This window comes from Salvelinus sp. IW2-2015, linkage group LG22 (genome assembly GCF_002910315.2).
Source record: "Salvelinus sp. IW2-2015 linkage group LG22, ASM291031v2, whole genome shotgun sequence".
Classification (NCBI taxonomy): Eukaryota; Metazoa; Chordata; class Actinopteri; order Salmoniformes; family Salmonidae; genus Salvelinus; species Salvelinus sp. IW2-2015.
The window spans coordinates 15,909,660-15,933,537 of record NC_036862.1 but is presented as its reverse complement, the minus strand read 5'-3'; the positions used below and the strand labels follow the sequence as shown (position 1 = coordinate 15,933,537).

Here is a 23,878-nt window from a genome sequence, read left to right as displayed (position 1 = left end):
TAGTAGACGGACCACCAGGAGTAGACCGTTTTAACCTCAGCAAATTAGCCTATTAACGTTTTATAAAACACTAGTAGATTTAGATTTTAAAAATTTTAAAAAATACGATGTGTATTGCTATAACTACTTTTTATACAATGGCCCACTGTGAACAAGTAGGCCTGAAGTATGGCAGGCAGTTGTGCAGCAGTTACGCACATGTTATTGTTGAACGGAAAGGGGCTGGCTACTTGGGGATAAAGCCACGGTCGGGATTTGACAGGGGAGTTCTTGATGCTCATGTAGTCTGCGTTCAAATCCAGGATGACAGAGAACCATATTTACAATTAYAGTGTGTGTTTTTGAAGAAATTTCCCCGTGAACTATTTCTGATTATTCATCACTTGCCACCGGTTTTGCGTAAAGCGCAACAATTTGGGATCTACCCGTTTTGTCGTTACACTCGTCAAGAGACCTGCCGCTTACCAACAAAATGGCCTGCTGAAAGTGAAAAGAAGATAAAAAGCTGCCCTTAACTTTATTGCGTTAACGGTGCTACCGAAGGCTGGATTGGCTGGCGATTTGTGCACGGCGCTTTGCCACAGAGACAGAAGTGCGCGCAACACCTCCAGCAGAGCCACGCGCCTGGGCATTATGCTGGTTTTCACGTTCACCTGTCTCGTGCTGCTCATCATCTTGTTCTCGGAGTCTATTCAAACTGAGAGGTCACCGGTAAGTCTTCAAGGATTTACACTTTCATACTTCAGAAGTGCTCACTTTCWTTTTGAGAGACAGTCTATCTAGCATGAACTGTTACATTTTCACTTAACTTTTTTTCTTTATCAATATTTTTTTATTATCATTCTGTGATTGTCACCTGAACTTAAACCAATATCCAATCACCGATGGTGCGTTTTAAAACATAACTAAACGTGAGTGCAAAACGTTATATTACATCTGTGCTCTGGCTGAGTGAAGTAGACTATAATAGACAGAAAGGAGTGGTTGCCATCTCAAGCAGTGCTGAAACCCTTTTCTTTCAGATTGGTTACATCCATGAATTAAAGGCATACCTGTTACCTTGAGTCACAGAGCTCTCAAAGTGATCTAAAGTCAGTTTAGTTTAGTACTGACCATAATCATTTAGGAGATTAGAGTATGACACGCTGATCCAAGATCAGTGTGTAAGGGGCCACACCTACCTCCAAGCCATGGAGTGGAATCTGAGAAAGTCTATAAAGCCAATGTTCCCTAAAGAGGTAGTGTATGGAGTAGACAAACACTGGCTAACTAGCCCAGACCGCAGGCCAGAAACCGCCTCAAGGCAAATATTGAAACTTATTTTTTTATTTTACCCGAGGGAAAACGGGTGTGTGCCCTCAGAAAGAATTCACACCCCTTGACTTTAGTCACTGGCCTACCCATWATGTCAAAGTGGAGTTATGWTTTTGGAAATGTTTCCAGATTAATAACAAATKAAAAGCTGAAATGTCTTGTGTCAATAAGTATTCAACMCCTTTGTTATGGCAAGCCTAAATAAGTTCAGGAGTAAAAATGTGCTTAACAAGTCACAAGTTGCATGGACTCTGTGCGATATTATTGTTTAACATTATTTTTGAATGACTACCTCATCTCTGTACCCCACACATACAATTATCTGTAAGGTCCCTCAGTTGAGCAGTTAATTTCAAACACAGATTCAACCACAAAGACCAGAGAGGTCTCCCAATGCCTCGCAAAGAAGGGCACTTATTGGTAGATGGGTAAAAAAAAAAAGCAGACATTGAATATCCCTTTGAGCATGGTGAAGTTATTAATTACACTTTGGATGGTTTATCAATACCCCATCCTTCCTAACTCAGTTGCTGGAGAGGAAGGAAACTGCTCAGGCATTTCACCAGAATTTAATGGCTGTGATAGGAAAATTGGGGATGGATCAACAGCATTGTAGTTACTCCACAATACTAACATACWGTAAATAAAAGAGTGAAAAGATGGAAGCCTGTACAGAATWAAAATATTCCAAAACATGCATTCTGTTTGTAAATAAGGCACTAAAGTAAAACTGCAAAACATGTGCCAAAGAAATTAACTTTATGTCCTGAATACAAAATGTTAAGTTTGGGGCACATCCAAGTACCACTATTYRTATTTTCAAGCATGGTGGTGGCTGCWTCATGTTATGTGTATGCTTTTTATGGGCAAGAACTAGGSAGTTTTTAGGATACAAATAAACTGATTTGAGGCAAAATCCTAGAGGAAAATWACTTCAGCCTGCTTTCCAACARACACTTGGAGACAAATTCCCCTTTCAGCAGGACAATAACATAAAGCAAGGCCAAATATACACGAGTTGCTTACCAAGATTACATTGAATGTTCCTGAGTGGCCTAGTTACAGTTTTGGCTTAAGGMAARACTTGAAAATGGCTGTCTAGCGATGAGCAACAACCAACTTGACAACTTGAATCATTAAAAAATAAAAAAATAAAGTGAAAATATTGTGCAATCCAGGTGTGCAAAGCTCATACAGACTTGTGCAGAAATACTCAGAGCTGTAATTGCTGGCAAATGTGATTCTAACATGTTTTGACTCAGGGGTGTGAATACTTGTGTAAATGAGATAATTCTGTATTTCATTTTCAATACATTTGCAATAATGTCTACAAATATGTTTTCACTTTRTCATTATGAGGTATTGTGTGTAGATGGGTGAGAATCTATTTAATCCAWTTTGAATTCAGGCTGTAACACAACAAAATGTGGAACAAGTTAAGGGGTATTAATTCTTTCTGAAGGAACTGTATGTGTTTGAGTGTGTRCATACAGTACATGTGTACAGGTTTCAGTGTGTTTGGTTACCATGCCAATTTTGAAATGTGAGAGAAGGTGTACTTGTACACGACTCGGCTGTGAAAGTGCACATGTTTAGCATGTCTGCGTGTGTCTGCAATGTTTGGTTGTTTTGTATTCTGCAGGCGCATGACAAATTGCACACACAGGCTGTTTGTCTGTCCAGCCTTCCTGCCATGCCATAGAGATGAATGGAGAAGAACTCTTCACATGTGACTGATTCACTGTTCTCATTACATTTACTCTGCATATGACAGGGGAGGGGGCTTATTTCAACATAAAAGTCACTGGTATGGATGTAAATAAATGCAAGTCTTTCAGAAGCATTTCAGTCTTAGCCAAAACATYGTATTTCATCACACTAAGGCGACCCCCTCGAGATATATCTATATTTTCATATGCAGTTATAAAATCTAACACCAGGTTGCCTAAAACATTGCCACCCTGTTCGTCTACGCTTCAACGCTCTGCCCAGAACACCGACGCTAATTGTAGCTGGAACACATTGTAACACTGCACCTGGACAGAGAAGCTCACTCAAGGCTACTAGCTACTCTTTAGACCCGAACCTGGTCCATTCAGTGGTACTGAACACACTGAACTCCTCGTTAGAAAGCTATCTCCYGTCCTCCAGCCACAATGACACTACCTCCAACATGCACACACACATCCAAAGTATATGCTTTCCTCCACAACGAATCAATCGATGAAATAATGCCCTCACCACCTAGCAGCACAGGCAGGTCCTTTCATCAGCAGAGAGGCTTTTTTCAATCAGGGAAAATTATGCTGAAAGTGAAACACACACCATGGCAAATTTACTGAGCTATGACAGAGTGTGAGGGAGAGCAGGAGACAGAGGTATTGAAGATTGAGCCTGGAGGATGGCTGGGGCTGGGGCTTTGGGGGGGGGCAAGGTCTGGGTTCAGGGTTATCTGATTGGTAGTGAAGGTCAACGACAAGAGAGGGACCSGTGTGTGAGTGCATGTGTGATACCTAGCTTTTAGTGCAATGTCTGGCACTGGGCAGCATGTGTTAGCAATTTAGCACAAGCCTATGGCCTGCGGTCCGAGTACCTCTCTCTGTCTCTGTTCTCGTCTCTCCTCCGCCCACCTCACTGGAATGTTGATGTAAAAAAAACACATGGTGTGTCAATAGAAGTTTATCAAATGCAGTCTAGGCCTAGGGCATCCTACTAACGATTAGGAATACCACTGTGACTATGAATAAGGCTGGAAAAAGCTGCGGTGTACCATACTATAGCAGGGATACGGAAAGCCCTCGGACAGCCGTCGTGTTCTGCAATGTGTCCTCTAGGATGGTGTGTGTCATGTACTCAAGTATTGACTCAAGGACAGGTAAGAGATTTTAGAGGTCATGCATGTCTGGTGTATGGTCCAGTATTACAGCAATATTCAGATGACAGAACAGAAATGTTCCAGCATCTTCCCTTTGGATGCAGGCCTGCAAAATACAGTACTTTACTCCAGCCATGACAATGAGCTACAGACTGAGCCCACAGTTGGCAGGAATCTTCCCCTCAATTAGACCTATTTATTTACAGAGCAGTTAGCTAGCAAAACCAGCTCTCACAGGAGCAGGTGAAGGCCAAGATATATATACACACACACACACACACACACACACACACACATTTCCCTATTTTCTATTTTAACATACTTTGGCCATGTGTTGACTGCTGCAGTGCTTATCTTTTACGTGCTCCCTCTCTCAGCTTTTCCTAGCGTGACACTGAAGCACTGTTCCTGTGCCAGACAAGCAGCAGACTGAGTATCCACTAGCCAAGGCACCAACAAATAGCTCMTTTTTAATCCCTCTCTCTGACCAGCTCTGCTTAAGTCTATCCACACCAATACACTCCACATGTGTATTTACCCTTGTTCTGATTGGTCACACAACTTCGCTGCGAGCCCTTCTCTGCTCTTTTTCCATCCATCTCTCTGATACAGTACGCTGCTGGGGGTCAAAGTGTGTCATATGAGAGTACAGGTCAGGAGGGTGTAATTGTATTGTACTGCCTTGTCTCCAGCCGTTTCTGATCCCAGAAAACATGTGGCCCCGGGGCTGTGCGCTGGACTGCCACAGGGAGCGCCACCGGACAGTATGTGGCAGCAACGGACGCCTTTATATGTCCCTGTGTGCCTTCCAGAGAGCCCAGTGCATCAACACTCAGCTACGGATGGCACCGCGAGCACACTGTGCAGGTAAGTACCCTTTGGTGACCATAAACTGTGTACATTCTATGAAAATCAGTAATAGACGCCTCCATCTATACACGCGTATTCACACTATACACATTCCATCTATTAATCACCATATATACCAGGGATGGGCAACTTTGATGGGGGTGAGAGCCACAAAAAAATCTGAACTCAGCGTGAGGTGCTGCAGTTGCTCGTGGTTCTGTGTCCACCGCCTCTCACATTGCGAGTTCATTTCGTGCAATTCTACACATTTTGCCATGGGGTGTAGAGAAAATGTTGCAGTTTTAAAGCAAATTTGTTAAGATTCTACTCATTTTGCCATGGGGCAGAGAGGAAAATGAGCTGTCTTAGTGCTAATTTCCTGCAATTCTACACATTTTGCCATAGGGTGGAGAGAAATGTTTGCCGTTTTGAATATGATATCTGAGTGAGACTGACTAACAAAATCAATTGGGGCCCCACCATCTGGTAATTCGACCATGATAACAAGTTTAGACAGCTGGCCGCTAAACTAACTCAGAAATCTGAAAAATTATTTCTGACATGGGCTAATTTACTGACTATCAGTCAGTAGAGGCTGCTGAGGGGAGGACTGCTTATAATAATGGCTGAAATGGAGTGTAATCCTGGAATGGAGTGGATGGAATGTGTATCAAACACATGAGAAACCCCCAAAACATGTTTGATACCATTCCATTCACTCCATTCCGGCCATTATTATGAGCCGTCCTCCCCTCAGCAGCCTCCACTGCTATCACTGACTGACATAACAAGAGAAGAACTGCTGATGCACAACCACATTTTGAAATTACACCTGGTCTATTCTTCTATTCTAACTCTCAACAGTAAGTTTAGACCCCGACTGAGTCCCTATAAACTTTTTTGTGTGTAGAAATTGATCCGAGGGCCTTCAAAAGGGCCGCCAGTTGACCATCCCTGATATATACAGTACACACAATCAATACACACTTCTGCATTGATTATATATGCCATTGGAAGTAGTAGAGATTGTTGCTGGACATCCCCCTTCAGATTCCACCCAGTCCAAGTGCCAGCTGGCTCGTAGTCAGGCCCTGGAGTCCAGCGTCCGCAGCCACACCGTCCCAGAATGTGGTGCAGATGGAAGTTTCCTGCAGGTACTGTCTGTCTTTCAAATGACAGAAAATCATAGCAAATTGAATTTGTCACATGCGCCGAATACAAAGGGCGTGGTCTTTACCCTGAAATGCTTGCTTACGAACACAAGAGGAATAAAATACACAATAATGGATCTATATACAGAGAGTACTAGTACCAGATCTATGTGGAGCTATATACAGGGAGTACCAGTACCAGATCTATGTGGAAGCTACTATAGCAGGGATTACCCCAGTACAGGATCTATTGGAGCTATTACAGCTGACTCCACCCACTGCACCAGATCTATGTGACTATATACAGGGAACTAGCTACCAACTCGATGTGGAGCTTATACTACATGGTCGCTTGACGCAGCACCAATCTCATGTTGGAAGCTAGATACAGGGAGTACAGTACCAGATCCTATGTGGAGCATATATCAGGCAAGTACCCATCCCAGATCCTATGTGGACTCATATACAGGGAAACCAGTACCAGATCTATCGAGCTTATAACAGGAGTACTACTACCAGATCAATGTGAGCTATATCACTAGACCACCAGACTCTTATTGGAAGCCTATATACCAGGATACTAGTACGCAATCTATGTGGAGCTTATACACGGCCAGTACTAGTAGCAGATCCCAATGTGGAACGCTATATACAGGGGGTTACTAGTACCAGAACCTATTGACATATTACCAGGGATACCACGTACAGATCTAGTGGAAGCTAATAATACAGAGACTAGTACTAGATCTATCTGGAGCTATTACACGATACCGTACCATTATCCTGCATGTGTAGCTTTATATACTAGGGATACCCACCAGATATACTGTGCACTATAACAGGAGTACTAGTACCAGATCATATGCTAGCTATATACCAGGAGTACCCAGTTACCAGATCTATGTTAGCTATATACAGCAGTACCATACCACGATCTATGTGGAAGCTCAATACAGGACAGTACCGTACCAATCTAATGTGGCTCATATACAGGGAGTTAAGTACCAGATCTATGTTGGAGCATATACGGGAGACTATACCAGATCATGTGCGAGCCTATATACGAGGAGTACCAGTAATCATGTGAGCTTAACTACACGGGTAGTACTCAGTACCAGATCTATGTGGAGCTATATAAGGCATTATAATCCCGTAACACAACTACAGATGCAACTCATGTGGAGCTAATACAGGGAGTACTAGTACCAGATCTAGTGAGCGATATAAGGGAGTACTCAGTCACTCAGATCTATGTGAGCTATATACAGGGATACTAGTACAGATCTATTGGAGCTATAACAGGGCTAACCCACTAGTACCAGATCATATGTGGCAGCTCATATACAGGAGTACAGATACCAGCTATGTTGAATATATACAGGTACATTACCTATTACCAGATCTTCAACTGCGTGCACGCCTATATACCAGGAGCAGTACCAGCCACTACCCAGCATCTATAGCTGAGCCTCAATTATACAGACGCAGTATAGATACCACGCAATCTTCTATGCTGAGCTATTACCCTACCCAGGTGTCAGCTCTCACACCTGACAGTACATGATCCCGCGCCTACTGGACGATAACAGTATACCCCAGTGGACAACTCAACCCGAAGTTATCCCTTCGCTCGAATCTACCTTCGTTCGGACGCTATATCTACAGACGGCTACGCAGATCTCTTCAATCCCAACGTACCCCATAAGCCCCAGCATTCAATCCTGAGCAGCTCTATCACCCAGTCACGCTCCACTGCTACCTCATCAACGCTACACCTTATATGTCACCACATATTACGCAATCGATATTATCCGTGGATACCTCCTCCACTTGAATACCACGGAGCCCCATAAGATCCTCTCCCACATGAACTCACTTCCCACTATCTCTATGCCTACCGGTCAGCTTATATCACATCAGGTGACCAATTGCGCAGTTCTACACTACAGCACTGTACACAACTCCTAGCCCTCGTTCCTCAGATCTTATACTTGGTATATCTCCTTTCTCCCCCGACGATCCAGGTCCTACAATATCAGGCAAAGCTACCCAGTATGTCACACAACCATAACTCTACACTCCTACATTCACAACCTAATACCGAAGTCCACCGACGTTAACAATTGAGCAGCTATATCATCCAGCAGTTACTCGACAGTACCAGATCATACTTTGAGAAGCACTAATACAGGATACTCAACAGTACCATGTAACACATATGTCTGTGCGAAAGACTCGTACCCATACAGAGTATACTCACACCAGCATCTCATTGTAGAGCTATAACGAGTACTAGTACCAGATCTATTAGCTATATACACGATACTAGTACCAATCTATGGGGAGCTATATACAGGAGTACCACTACCAGATCTTAGTGAGCTATATACAGGATACTAGTGCCAGATCTATGTGAGCATATACAGGAGTACCAGTACCAGATCTATGGCAGGGGTACGAGTATTTGAGTAGATATGTACATGAAGGCAGGTGAAGTGACTAGAATCAGGATAAAGAATAAATAAAGTATATTATGAGTAGATATGTACATGAGTGACAAGGATAATGACGAATCAGGATAGATAAAATAAGGTATTTGAGGTATATAGTACATGAAGGCGGGTAAAGTGACTCGGCATCAGGATAGATAATAATAAGGTAATGAGGTAGATATGTACATGAAGCAGGTAAAGTGACTAGGCATCAGATAATAATAATAAGAGTAAGAATAAAGAACAGACTAGCAGCATACACTGAGTGTACAAACATTAGAACACCTGCTCTGACTCGGTGAATCCAGTTGAAAGCTATGATCCCTCCACTTCAATCAGTGTAGAGAAGGGAGGAGACGGGTTAAATAATGATTTTTAAGCTTTGAGACAATTGAGACATGGATTGTTTATGTGTGCCATTCAGAGGTGAAAGTGCAAGACAAAATATTTAAGTGCCTTTGAACGGGATTTGGTAGTAGGTGCCAGGTGCACTGGTTGAGTGTGTCCAAAACTGCAACGCTGCTGAGTTTTTCACACTCAACAGTTTCCTGTGTGTCTCAAGAATGCCACCACCCAAAGGACATCCAGACAACTTGACACAACACTGGGAAGCATTGGAGTCAACATGGGCCAGCATCCCTGTGGAACGATTTCGACATCTGTACAGTCCCTGCCCCGGTGAATTGACTGCTTCTGAGGGCAAAAGGGTGGGGGGGGGACTCAATGTTATGAAGGTGTTCCTAATGCTTTGTACACTTTGCGTATCATAGAGTTAAACAGTGTGCGTGTGTATTTATGTTGTGTCGGTATGTGTGTGTGTGTGTGAATGTGAATGTGTGTGGGTTTTGTGTGAGAGGGTCAATGTAGTGTGTGTGTCTGTATATATAGTCTTGTGAGTGTGCATAGAATCAGCACAAGATGGGGTCAGTGAAAATAGTCTGGGTAACCATTTAATTAACTATTTAGCAGTCTTATGGCTTGGGGGTAGAAGCTGTCTCGGAGCCTGTTGGTTCGAGAGCCGATGCTTCGGTACCGTTTGCCGGACGGTAGCAGAAAGAACAGTCTATGGCTACCCTTTAGTGAGCATACATTTCAGTACTTGGCTTTAATGTAGTTGGCAAAACGCAGGTTCTGACAAATCTCCCACTTTCTCAGGTGCAGTGCCACAACCAGACTGGTTACTGCTGGTGCTCTACTCCAGATGGGAAACCTGTCAGTGGGACCTCTGTCCTGCACCTCAGACCCAACTGCACAGGTGAGACAGAGTTTAGACCAAACGGCCAGCCGGAAATAGTTGTGAATTAGCATCTATCAAGCCACCCATTAAACAGATCTTCACACAGCCCTCTTTGTAGTATGTTGTGTTGTGCCATGAGTCATTTGTTTGAAATTACACAGATGACTGATCTGGAGTCAGCCCAAAGAGGTGAGAAATTCACCTGACTGACACGCATAAGTACTGTACTGTATATCAATCAATAGTGCTCCACTGACACTAATATATAGACTCAGTCAAACACTGCCACACACATACCTACTCTGGTACGGGCTTTTATCACAGTTAGTTTGGTCCTTGAAAAGTTCTTGTCTCTGTGGACACAGGTGAGGGTGGTCCCTCCCGGCCCACCGCCGACCCTAGCAGGACTAAGTCTGCAGCAGGTGAGAGGAGTGGACCATTGAACATGCTTTTAAGTCTAGCACTAGGCTTAATCTGTCTCTGGGAAACCGTCCCGTAATGATGGACATTTTCAGAAGGATACTACCATATTGTTTGTTTACACTAATATCACTATATTTCCTGTACAGGAATCACCGCTCCTCCGCTCTGGGTGACCATCCGGTTGAACTCTGACCCCAAAGGGAATCGTTCTGTAAAACGCCCTACAGGTAAGGAGTTTTTCTTTTTATGAGCTTCCATAGCTATCACTTCTGTGAGATAATGATTAGTGTGTGTGTGTACATGTGTGCGTACATTCGTGCTTCCACAGACAGTCCTCAGACGTGTGAGAGGGAGAGAGCAGCGTTGATGGCCGAGGTGCATCTCCTGTGGCAGGAGGAGCGCTTCATCCCAAAATGCAGTGCAGACGGGCGCTACAGCCCCATCCAGTGCCACGTCACCACGGGGTACTGCTGGTGTGTCCGGGCGGACACGGGACGGCCTCTACCAGGCACCTCTGCCAGGTATGGCCTCAAACAAGGCACCTAGTGGATAGAGAAATGTGGCTAACGCTTTATTTTACAGCCTGATAATTACCAGGTAGTTACATAGGAATGACTTGTACCAGCTTAACTTGGCAGTACAATAAAGCTTTACCTAAATGCATACTACATTCCCATGACACGCACAGTCCGCTATCAGAACTCTCCCATTCCACACTTTACTAAACTGATCAATGCACACCATGTAGCCCAGGAGCCTAAGAGATGCCTACTGAAGAACTCAAACACTGAGTATACAAAACATTAAGAACACCTGCTCTTTCCATGACATAGACTGACCAAATCAAATTGTATTGGTCACATACACGTGTTTAGCAGATGTTATTGCGGGTGTAGTGAAATGCTTGTGTTTCTAGCTCTGACAGTGCAGTAATATCTAACAAGTAATATCTAACCATTTCACAACATATGCCCAATACACACAAATCTAAGTAAAGAATGGAATTAAGAATATATAAATATATAGACGAGCAATGTCAGAGCGGCATAGACTAAGATACAGTAGAATAGAATACAGTATATACATATCAAATCAAACTTGATTTGCCACGTGCGCCGAATACAACAAGTGTAGACTTTACCGTGAAATGCTTACTTACAAGCCCTTAACCAACAGTGCAGTTCAAGAAGAAGAAAATATTTACCAAGTAGRCTAAMATAAAAAGTWATAATAAAAAGYAACACAATAAGAATAACAATAACGAGGCTATATACAGGGGGYACCGGTACCGAGTCAGTGTGCGGGGGTACAGGCTAGTTGAGGTAATCTGTACATGTAGGTGGGGGCGAAGTRACTATGCATAGGTAACAAACAAACAGCRWGTAGCAGCAGTRTACAAGAAGAGGAGGGGGTGGGGTGTCAATGTACATTTTTATGAATTGTTCAGCAGTCTAATGGCTTGGGGGTAGAAGCTGTTGAGGAGCCTTTTGGTCCTAGACTTGGCGCTCCGGTACCGCTTGCYGTGCGGTAGCAGAGAAAACAGTCTATGACTTGGGTGACTGGAGTCTCTGACAATTTTATGGGCTTTCCTCTGACACCGCTGAGTTGAGTAATGCAAGATATGTAAACATTATTAAAGTGACTAGTGTTCCATTTATTATAGTGGCCAGTGATTTCATGTCTATGTATATAGGCAGCAGCCTCTAATGTGCTAGTGATGGCTATTTAACAGTCTGATCGGCTGTTTTTCAGTTTCTCGGTCCCAGCTTTGATGCACCTGTACTGACCTCGCCTTCTGGATGATAGCGGGGTGAACAGGCAGTGGCTTGTGTGGTTGTTGTCCTTGATGATCTTTTTGGCCTTCCTGTGACATCGGGTGCTGTAGGTGTCCTGGAGGGCGGGTAGTTTGCCCCCGGTGATGCATTGGGCAGACTGCAAACACTCTCTGGAGAGCCCTGTGGTTGTGGGAGGTGCAGTTTCCGTTCCAGGGGGGTGCGCCCAACTCAATACTAGGAAGGTGTTCCTAATGTTAGGTATACTCAGTGTATACTGTATATTGTATATTTTAACATTGTATTATATTTAAACCATTGGGTAAATGCATTGTGATGTATGATCATAATGACTAAATGGTTGGAGAGGAGTCTATGAGTTACAGCTGGAGATCATTCCCATAGCTGTTGTTGCCCCCTTCAGGAACCGGCTGCCAGACTGCAGCCCGGAGGAGCCCCACAGCAGCCAGCCTGACAGGAGCTACAGAGACAGATCTCTACCAGGTCAGATCATCAAACTGCACTGCACTATACCTGGATAGATCAACAAGGATCTTTCTTGTTTTTACTAGCCTGGTCCCAGATCAGTTTGCGCTTTCTGCCAACTCCTATGGTCATTGTCACTCCTATGGCCATTGGCAGACATCACAAACTGATCTAGGACCAGGCTAACACTAACACTGTACATCTGATTGGTACCMTCTATACTGAGTACTGTGGGTACTGTGTCCATGAGCTGTGGCGAATGCAACGTGGACTCTTGTCTAGTTTACATCATAACGGGTAGGAGTATCTCATGTTGTCAAGAGTCACAACTTAAACGGACCCCATTGCCTTGCCTTAATACCCTCTCTCTGCTCCCAGGGTGCCCTGGGACCCGGAAGAAAGAGTTCCTGCAGAGTCTGTTGAGAGCTCTGCAGCTGGAGGTTGAACAGTCTGGAATACTCAGCCCTCACAGGTCAGTCTGCATACCACTCTATTTAAACTAAACTAAAATATAAACACAACATGTAAAGTGTTGGTCCCATGTTTCATGAGCTGAAATATTACATCCCAGAAATGTTCCGTATGCACAAAATATTATTTCTCTCAAATATTGTGTACAAATGTGTTTACATCCCTTTTAGTGAGCATTTCCTCTTTGCCAAGATAATCCATCCACTTGACAGGTGTGGCATATCAATAATCTGATTAAACAATATGATCATTACACAGGTGCACCTTGTGCTGGGGACAATAAAAGGCCACTCTAAAATGTGCAGTTTTGTCACATGATACAATGCCACAGATGTTTCAAGTTTTGAGAAATTGTGCAATTGACATGCTGACTGCAGGAATGTCCACCAGAGCTATTGCCAGAGAATTTAATGTTAATTAAACATTACAACATAAGCAACATCGTTTTAGAGAATTTGACAGTACGTCCAACCGGTCTCACAACCGCAGACCACGTGTAAACACGCCAGCCCAGGACCTCCACATCAGGCTTCTTCACCTGTGGGATCATCTGAGATCAGCCACCCGGACAGCTGATGAAACTGAGGAGTATTTCAATCTGTAATAAAGCCCTTTTGTGGGGAAAAACTCATTCATGTTAAATTTCTGGATTTCACCCCTGCCCAGTCATGTGAAATCCATAGATTAGTGCCTAATTAATGTATTTAAATTGACAGATTTCCTTGTATGAACTATTACACAGTAAAATCTTTGAAATTGTTRCATGTTGTGTATATATTTTTGTTCAGTATAATTAAACCCACTGGACTTCCCCTACCATCTGTTAATATCTTCACTCCATCCCTCTCTTTCTCACTACAGGTCAGTCTGCATACCACTCTATTAAACCCCATGGACCTACTCATCCCATCTATCTCTCCAGTTCATCCCTCTCTTTCTCACGCTTACATCTCTCCTCCCTCTCGTGGCCACTTAAATGCTCCGTACCTCTTCTCCTTTCTCTCTCTCCATCTGTCCGTTTTTCACTCAGTTCGTTTATACACACAACTCTCTCCTTCACTCCACATCTTCTGTTTTACATATCCGTCCATCTGTAATTCCCTGTTTCTCTCACCMCGCTCTCTCCAAAACCTTCCTCTATTCGCTGACAGATATTAGTACACAGGAGGTTGGTGGCACCTTAATTGGGGAGGACGGGCTCAGGGTAATGACTGGAGTGGAATCAGTGGAATGGTACCAAATACATCAAAAACATGGTTTCYAGGTGTTTGAYGCCATTCCATTTGCTTCGTTCTAGCCATTATTATGAGTCGTTCTCCCYTCAGCAGCCTCCACTGTATTAGTAGTATAGTGTATTTCTGAATACATTACCAAYTTACCAGGCCACTGATTGACTGTGGTGCCGTAATGGATCTGATAGTACTCCAGTATGTGATTAAATATTTAAAAGATATATTTTTCATACCGATTGCCTTTCTGTTTATAAATAACTTGTTTGTTCTTTTCGGCTCGACACAGCAATTGGAAAATGGTTATATGTTCAATGTGACTGAGGGTTCAGGAATGGAGTGCTTGTGTGAAATGAATTATTTTATCCTGACTGCGGGAATCTCATAAATATAGATTCACTGACTTGCCAGGCTCTGTTGTTCTGTAAAAAACACAGTGGAACGTCATCTTCAGTATGTCAGCGGGAGGCCCTTTAAGAAGAGACTCTCAGATTTGTGTCTGCTAGATCCTCCCTGCATGTGGCTCATCTTAAAATAAACATTGGATTTCAATTCAAGACTATACAAGCCAATACATGACTGTTGTCCGCAGAAGAGCAATGCTACTGGTCTGACATGTGTCATTTCTATACCAGGGTGTCGGACGCCCCCCTGTCAGGCCCCATGTCCCCTCCCCCATCCACCTCGGTCCCCTCCCTGAGGGTTGAGGTGTGGGACATGTCAGACCCGGGCGGGGAGGATGAGGTGCTGCGTTGGCACTTCAGGAAGCTGGATACGGATGACAGTGGAGTGCTGAGCGAACGTGAGGCCCGGCCGCTCCGCCTCTACCTGCGCAGGAGGTTAAAGCCACGCCGCTGTGCTAAGAAGTTTGCCCAGTACTGTGACCGCGATGGGGACCGCGGCCTCACCCTGTCTGAGCTCAATGCCTGTCTGGGGCTGTGAGGTGGGTTTGGTTCTAGGAGAGAGTTGAGGTTGTGAGGTGGGTTTGGGCTTTGAGAAGAGGTGAATATGGGTTCAAATTTGGCTTTGTGATATGTTTAGTTTGTTAACACTTTGAGCTGAGAGGCTTTGAGTTGTGAGATTAGCCCTTTTGTAGGTGTTATGTAAGACCTACTGTATTTGATGCAAAGTCCAAGATCGGTTTAGAAAACCACTCGGGGATATTTTAAGTGGACACTTTATTTGTTGGGGTCGGTGCCAGGTACATGTTTTGTCAGAAAAAACGAGTTCTTTCCAGCTGGGAAATTGGATTTCCCTACTCTCTTCTTCATGAGTCGCCTTTGAAGTAGTGCCTGGAGGAAGAGAGTGTAGGACAAGTGTGTGCTTTAGAGATGAGTGAAGCGGAGGGTAAGTAAATGACTATCAGTGAATCCACATTGAGAGAGAGAGATAGAGAGGGGGACGACTAAATACATTTGTGTGTATTTCAGTACTGCGTCTCTGTAGTGTGTGTCTCTATAGTGCGTGTCTCTGTAGTGTGTGTCTCTATAGTGTGTGTCTCTATAGTGCGTGTCTCTGTAGTGTGTGTCTCTATAGTGTGTGTCTCTGTAGTGTGTGTCTCTATAGTGCGTGTCTCTATACGTGGTGTCCTCTCATAGTCGCGTGTTCTAATAGTGCGTGTCTCTATAGTGCGTGTCTCTGTAGTGTGTGTCTCTATAGTTTGGTGTCTCTGTAGTGCGTGTCTCTGTAGTGTGTGTCTCTATAGTGTGTGTCTCTGTAGTGTGTGTCTCTATAGTGCGGTGTCTCTATAGTGCGTGTCTCTATAGTGCGTGTCTCTGTAGTGCGTGTCTCTGTAAGTGCGTGTCTCTGTAGTGGTCGTGTCTCTTGTAGTGCGTGTCTCTGTAGTGCGTGTCTCTGTAGTGTGTGTCTCTATAGTGCGTGTCTCTGTAGTGTGCGTGTCTCTGTAGTGTTGTCTCTTAGTGTGTGTGTCTATAGTGGTGTGTGTTCTCTATAGTGTCTCTATAGTCGTGTCTCATAGTGCGTGTCTCTAAAGTACGTGTCTCTATAGTACGTGTCTCTATAGTGCGTGTCTCTATAGTGCGTGTCTCTGTAGTGCGTGTCTCTATAGTGCGTGTCTCTGTAGTGCGTGTCTCTTAGTGCGTGTCTCTGTAGTGCGTGTCTCTTAGTGCGTGGTCTTCTATAGTGCGTGTCTCTATAGTGCGTGTCTCTGTAGTGCGTGTGTCTCTGTAGTGCGTGTCTCTATAGTGCGTGTCTCTATAGTGCGTGTCTCTGTAGTGTGTGTCTCTGTAGTGCGTGTTCTAAGTACGTGTCTCTGTAGTGTCTCTATAGGTGCGTGTCTAACGTGCGTGTCTCTATAGTACGTGTCCTCTATAGTGCGTGTCTCTGTAGTGCGTGTCTCTATAGTTGCGTGTCTCTATAGTGTGCTGTCTCTATAGTGTGTGTCTCTATAGTGGCGTGTCTCTATAGTGCGTGTCTCTGTAGTGTGTGTCTCTATAGTAGTGTCTCTATACGTGTGTCTCTATAGTGCGTGTCACTATAGTTGTGTCTCTATAGTACGTGTCTCTATAGTGTGTGGTCTCTATAGTGCGTGTCCTCTATAGTGCGTGTCTCTGTAGTACGTGTCTCTATAGTCGTGTCTCTATAGTGCGTGTCTCTATAGTGTGTGTCTCTATAGTACGTGTCTCTATAGTACGTGTCTCTATAGTGCGTGTCTCTATAGTGCGTGTCTCTATAGTGCGTGTCTCTATAGTGCGTGTCTCTATAGTGCGTGTTCTCTATTAGTGCGTGTCTCTATAGTGCGTGTCTCTGTAGTGGTTGTCTCTATAGTGCGTGTCTCTATAGTGTGTGTGTCTCTAGTGCGTGTCTCTATAGTGCGTGTCTCTGTAGTGCGTGTCTCTGTAGTGTGTGTCTCTATAGTGCGTGTCTCTATAGTGCGTGTCTCTATAGTACGTGTCTCTATAGTGCGTGTCTCTATAGTACGTGTCTCTATAGTGTGTGTCTCTATAGTGTGTGTCTCTGTAGTGTGTGTCTCTATAGTGTGTGTCTCTATAGTGTGTGTCTCTATAGTGCGTGTCTCTGTGGTGCGTGTCTCTATAGTGCGTGTCTCTATAGTGCGTGTCTCTATAGTGTGTGTGTCTCTAGTGAGTGTCTCTATAGTGCGTGTCTCTATAGTGCGTGTCTCTATAGTGTGTGTGTCTCTAGTGAGTGTTCTCTGTAGTGTGTGTCTCTATAGTGTGTGTGTCTCTAGTGAGTGTCTCTATATGCGTGTCTCTGTAGTGCGTGTCTCTAAGTGCGTGTTCTTATAGTGCGTGTCTCTGTAGTGCGTGTCTCTATAGGCGTGTCTCTGTAGTGTGTGTCTTCTCGTATGTGGTGTGTCTCTGTAGTGTGTGTCTCTATAGTGGTGTCTCTGTAGTGGTGTCTCTGTAGTGTGGTCTCTCATAGTGTGTGTCTCCTGTAGTGTGGTGTCTCTAATAGTGGTGTCTCTATAGTGTGTGTTCTCTATAGTGCGTGTCTCTGTAGTGCGTTCTCTATAGTGCGTGTCTCTAGTGGTGTCTCTATAGTGCGTGTCTCTGTAGTGTGTGTCTCTGTAGTGTGTGTCTCTGTAGTGTGTGTCTCTATAGTGTGTGTCTCTGTAGTGCGTGTCTCTGTAGTGGTGTCTCTATAACGTGGCGTGTCTCTGTAGTGTGTACATGCGTGAAATTAGGAGCGCTCTGTTCGTTACGGCTGTTAACACGTCCCTGCCACAATAGTGAATTATGGAGCTCAGTTTGCCCTGTTGAGTGTCTATATTTCAACAGCACAGACAGAACATCTGAGTGAGTCAGCAGAATGAGAATGTGTGTGTGTGTGTGTCTGTCTGTCTCTGTCTGTCTCTGTCTGTCTCTGTCTGTCTCTGTCTGTCTCTGTCTGTCTGTCTGTCTGTCTGTCTGTCTGTCTGTCTGTCTGTCTGTCTGTCTGTCTGTCTGTCTGTCTGTCTGTCTGTCTGTCTGTCTGCATATGGCTTTCCATGTGTTTGATGCCATTTAATTTGATCCATTCCAGCCATTATTGTGAGCTGTCCTCCACTCAGCAGCCTCCACTGTCCCAGACCCACTCCTTACCAGCTCCAGATGGCTCTCTATGTTTTGGTTTCTCTCTCTCCTTCTCTCCGTTCCACATACGAGAGGGTGAGAGAGAGGGAGAACGAGACAGAGGAGAGAAAGAGGCTCTTTTACCTCAAGGTTAGTGCTAGCTCACCAGGGACGGCTGTTTTTGGCTTGGTGTCAGATACATTAAAAGGCTGCTGCGTGTTTATGTACATTTAGAAACCAAAACAAACCTGGAGCCAAAATGACCAGTCCCACCCCGCCCTTAACCTCCAATTATTCCGTCTAGCTGAGGCGCACTGACAGCTAGGGAGAAGGTGAGAGGTGTTGTAATGGCTTCTACCTAACACACGTATCCGTCCTCCAGACACTCCTGGTGACAATAATGGGAATAATGAGGAAGGCCTCCAATGATTCAGAACGACTCGTCTGAAACAGAACTAGAGCCCACAAGACGTAGGTTAGAGGTCCTGTTGAATGAAACAAGACAGTCATTCATACATCTGTCTCTCTCTCCTATCCTCTCCTCTCCTGTCCTGTCCTACCTACAGTATCCGTCAGTAGAACCGAGGAGAGAAGGCAGAGGAGAGCATTGAGCAACAGAAGATCCAAGTCCTGGGCCTGTATTTATCAAGCGTCTTAGAGTAGGAGTGCTGATCTAGGATCAGGTACATGTCATCTTATTCATTATGATTAATAAGCAAAACTGATTCTAGAACAGCAATCCTACTCTGAAACGCTTGGTAAAGACCCTGAAGACCTGAATTCTTCTCCACTCCTGTCAAATTGTTATTGGAAGGTCCAGTTCTCCAGCACTTTGTAAAGCAGTAACATAAGGCCTCAATTGAAGCGTGGTTGCAGAATATACAGCACACAGAATAGASTATATAGTCGGCGCTTTATTTGAATGTGTTCTATGTCTTTTGTGTTGCGTTGTCAGCTCTGATCATTTCCTCGCCTTCATATTTATCAGTAATGGTCTTCTGCTGTAAAACCACAATGTCATTTGTGTATTTGTCATTTTAATCCGTAAACCGTGCTCAAATATTTGTTGACTATAAATAAATCGAATTTAAAAAATACAATACTGTATTATGCAGTGTACAAATCCCTATATGCGTTAACCCACCCACCCATGCAAGTGGCATAGTAAAATGATTTAAGGTTTTCATCTGTGTGTGTTTATGATGAATGCAACAAGAATTTCCAATATCTTTCGAAGGAATCACTAACAAATGGAGAGGTACGGCGCTCAAGCCTACAATGTGACYGATAGAGGACTGGACATAAAAGACATTCCTGAGAGTAAAGCAGCGATTTTGAAAAGCCCATTTGACAAAGCTGGGGTAACATCTCCTGGGAAGGATGAGATGTGTTATATCATGATGGCTCATCGCAGTGACACTGAAATGGGGAAAGTATTGGGCCTTTACAGTAAGGCGTGGCAGGAAGGGAAGCTGCCTGGAAGCTGGAAGCAGGCTGTAGTGACGCTGATACGGAAAGCAGGGAAAGACCCTACTAGTCCTTCAAGCTGTAGGCCGCTAGCGTTGACATCTCATGTATGTAAACTTATGGAAAGGATGATAACGGAAAGGCTGACTTACTTCCTGAGAGTAGAGGATTAATGTCACCAGATGAAAGTGGGTTCAGGACAGGCAGGGGAACAATGGATCCTGTACTGCCTTGAGTCAGTCATTTGGAAAGCACTGGCAGATAAGGTGGTGGTAGCTGTTTTATTTGATGTAGAGAAGGCCTGTGATATGATGTGGAAGCAGGGCCTACTTATCAAGCTGGGTAACATGGCGGTTGGAGAAATGGTTTTTAACTGGATAAAAGTTTTTATTTTGGGGCGATCAATACAAGTGAGGGTGGGGAGCTCTATGTCAGAAAGTTGTGAGGTAGATAATGGTATCCCCCACACGGAAGTGTCATTAGTCCTTTGTTGTTCTCCATTATGATTGACAATGTATTCTCCCAGGTGAAACCTGGTATTGGGAGGTCATTGTTTGCGGATGACGGTGCACTGTGGAAGAGAGGGAGAAATATTACCCATACAGCCAGGAGAGTTCAAGAAGTGATTAGTGAAGTTGAGCGGTGGGGCTTTAAGTTTTCAGTTGACAAAACACAGACTGTGTTTTTTCTAGAAGGAAGGCTGGGGAGGAAATATACCTGAAGCTGTATGGAAGGAATCTGGAGAGGGTGGGAGGGTTGAGGTCCCCGGGGGTCTGGTTTGACACCAGAATGAWATGGGTGGAGCATATTAACAGACTAGTTGTCAAAGGAAATAAAATATTGAATGTGATGCTTTGCCTGTCAGGATTGGAGTGGGGGGCAGATAGAATGGCGTTGAAAATGCTATRTATAGCGCAGAGAAAGTCATCACTGGATTATGGAAGTGTAGCATATGGATCAGCARCKCCGCCATCTTTTAAAAAGCTCGATGTAATCCAGTCCCAAGCCCAACGAATATGTTGTGGAGCAGTCAGKACCTCCCCGGTGGCAGCGATGYAGRTAGAGTTGAGAGAGATGCTGTTAAAGTTAAGATGACAACAGCTARCCATGACATAGTGGGTAAATCTACAAGGACATAAGGYTACACATCTTACAAAAAAGGTACTTCTAGAGTGCTGGAAACATGAATGAAATCTGAATGCAAGTTTTGGGTGGATAGGCAATGACATGGCAAGAGAGATGGGGTTGTTTGGGAGGGAGTTTAGCCTCTYTGTGGTTCTTCCTGCTATAGCACCTTGGTTGCTCCCTCAGCCAATGAGGGAGGGTTCCTTGAGAGGGTAAGAGCTGTTGAGGAAAGAGTAGATTCAGTTGTAAGTGAACATTTATGAACACAATACTATGCTTTCTTGAATGTATTCACAGATGGATCTAAGGACCCTAAAACAGGGGGACAGGTGCAGCTTTTAGTGTTCCTGAGTAAAAAAAAAAAAAAACAAATCCGTTTACACAATGCAGTTGAAGGCCATACTCTTGGCTGCAGAGTGGGTGGAGGTGAGTATGGGTAGTCATCTGCTCTGACTCCTGTGCAGCACTGATGAGCTTAAATTAATTTGTGTCTCTGAGCAGAGTATAGGGTGAAACAGTTGGGTTTATTTGTGATGTTCCTCTGGGTACCAGCTCATGTGTGAGTAGAGGGGAATGWGGAGGTGGATKTTAYMAYCAAGCAGGCTCTTWAACATCCYARTGTTGAGATGGAATTGTCAATCAGTAAAGCAGAARCCAAGGGGTTGATAAAAACAGTGGTTAAAAACAAATGGCAAGAGTTGTGGAACAGGGAGRGAAAGGGAAGACMSCTGTATAAGATYYAGGAAAAGGTGGGKGCAGGRAGGTCCTCRGGYCGAGAGAGAAGGGAGGMACGTGTAATCWCAAGGCTGAGACTGGGACACACAAGGCTMAATAGTACATTGAAATTGGTGGGGAAACATCTGACTGGGCGGTGTGATCATTGTCAGGAGGAGATGTAAACAGTGGAACACGTTCTATTTCAGTGCCAGAAATATKKGAATGAAAGGGAGCGATTGTTAGTAGATTTGAGTGGTAATCGGGTTGAAGAGCCAAGATKAAGTGAACTGCTGGAGAAATCTTCAGGGGATGTAGTATTTAATTWTGTGTTTTGTTTATTTAGGGAGACGAGAATATTGGGTACGATTTAGACCTTACCTGTCTCTGGTCCACACTCCAGTCCAGTTGGTGGCRGTAATGYACCTTAATGCACCTCAMCCTCAGGAGCSTGAAGAAATGTGGCTTGTCACCTAAAACCCTTACAAACTTTTACAGATGCACAATTGAGAGCATCCTTTTGGGCTGTATCACCGCATGGTACAGCAACTGCACCGCCCACAACCGCAGGGCTCTCCAGAGGGTGGTGCAGTCTACACAACGCATCACTGGGGGCAAACTAGCCACCCTCCAGGACACCTACAGCACCCAATGTCACAGGAAGGCCAAAAAGATCATCAAGGACAACAACCACCCGAGCCACTACCTGTTCACCCCGCTATCATCCAGAAGGCGAGGTCAGCCTTCACTAGCACAGAGAGGCTGCTGCCTATATACACAGGCTTTAAATCATTGGCCACTTGAATAAATGGAACACTAGTCACTTTAATAATGTCACTTTAATGTTTATATATCTTGCGTTACTCATCTCATATGTATATACTGTATTCTATAATATTCTACTGTATCTTAGTCTATGCCGCTCTGACATTGCTCATCCATATATTTATATCTTCCTGATTCCATTCCTTTACTTAGATGTGTGGGTATTGGGTAAATATTGTGAAATTGTTAGATATTACTTGTTAGATATTGCTGCACTGTTGGAACTAGAAGCACAAGCATTTTGCTACACCCACAATAACATCTGCTAAACAGTGTATGTGACCAATAAAATTTGATTTGATTTAAAGTTGGTTGCCAACCGCCATAAAAATCCAAAGAAGAAGAAAGCAGGGATTTCCCATGATCCTTTGGGTCTTTGCCCAGGGTGTCACATAGGCCAAATTGCATATGAACTGACTGAAAAAGGCCAGTAGGCTGATTCAGGCATGACATTGTTTTTCACTCTCATGGCTGCCTACTTATCTCCCCAGAGGTTACCACAAGTGGCCTGTGACAGAAAAGAGCCTGGTGAGAACGAGAGAGGCACTTATTTGCGTCACTGTGCTGCTGTCACGTGCAGGATCTAAACCCTGATCTCCCACGTGAAAAAACAATGTCTTGACTGTTAGACAAGGGTCCGCTACACTCCTAACAGCTTTGCTTCCTCCACTGTCCCTGTCCCTTTACTGGGCTTCTTGAACTGCTAGTGGTCCTATSGTCAAAAACACTTGTGACTGCTCGCTTGACAACGTACAAACCAGTTGTGCCAACGAAAATGATCTGATTTCCCATTCGGCGGCGCAGCGTCGTTAGGGTTTGGCCGGGGTAGATAATAATAATTTGTTCTTAACTGACTTGCCTAGTTAAATAAAGGTTAAAAAAAATAATAATGCATTTATTCCGTATGATCTGACACATTACATAAACATATCTGCAACATMATTTTGTGCACACCTATGTCGGTGCAATTACCATGTTCAAGAATAGCAAAGAATTGCTAACTATTAGCCAATGATCTTACTATTGTCTGGTTATGCATGGTTTTGTGTGTTAAACATTGGGATATTGTGTTTAAAACGACTCTTGTTGTGCATCAAAAGTCTGTAAGAGACACAGTAGTTCAGGTAATATCTATAGTTTTACCAGGAGAGGGGGCTATTTTGCCAGATATGCTTCCAGCCCAGAGGCAGAATAGCAGCTCAATGCATGCATACATAACATTTGTGGTTGTGTGTGTTTGCGTGCGTGTGTGAATGGTTGGTTGGATATGTAAGGTTATCTGTATGCTACATTTGAATATGTGATGTGATATTGTGTTTGATCTCTCCACTGGGGTCCTGTATCAAAGGACCAACACCGTGACAATGGCTGGAGCGTGACCATGAGGTCATACAGGGTGATAAATATCCCAGCAATC

The 23,878-nt window shown here is 44.1% G+C and overlaps 1 protein-coding gene across 1 annotated transcript; it reads left to right on the top strand.

Annotated features, from left to right (window-relative positions):
• The first annotated feature begins 253 nt into the window (after window positions 1-253).
• LOC111982510 (SPARC-related modular calcium-binding protein 1) lies at window positions 254-19,430 on the top strand. Its single transcript, XM_024014068.2, has 11 exons — window positions 254-711; window positions 4,882-5,056; window positions 6,089-6,192; window positions 9,837-9,936; window positions 10,284-10,340; window positions 10,488-10,568; window positions 10,670-10,862; window positions 12,538-12,617; window positions 12,978-13,071; window positions 14,935-15,242; window positions 18,897-19,430. Exons 1-10 carry the CDS (start codon window positions 634-636, stop codon window positions 15,239-15,241), a joined length of 1,269 nt encoding a protein of 422 aa, XP_023869836.1. The 5' UTR covers window positions 254-633; the 3' UTR covers window position 15,242; window positions 18,897-19,430.
• The last annotated feature ends 4,448 nt before the right edge of the window (window positions 19,431-23,878 follow it).

Excerpts from the sequence above, each read along its gene's own strand:
- LOC111982510 (XM_024014068.2), top strand. The coding sequence starts at position 634 with ATGCTGGTTTTCACGTTCACCTGTCTCGTGCTGCTCATCATCTTGTTC. Across the intron at positions 10,863-12,537 it reads CTACCAGGCACCTCTGCCAG|GAACCGGCTGCCAGACTGCA; the intron begins GTATGGCCTCAA and ends TGCCCCCTTCAG. Across the intron at positions 13,072-14,934 it reads GGAATACTCAGCCCTCACAG|GGTGTCGGACGCCCCCCTGT; the intron begins GTCAGTCTGCAT and ends TTTCTATACCAG.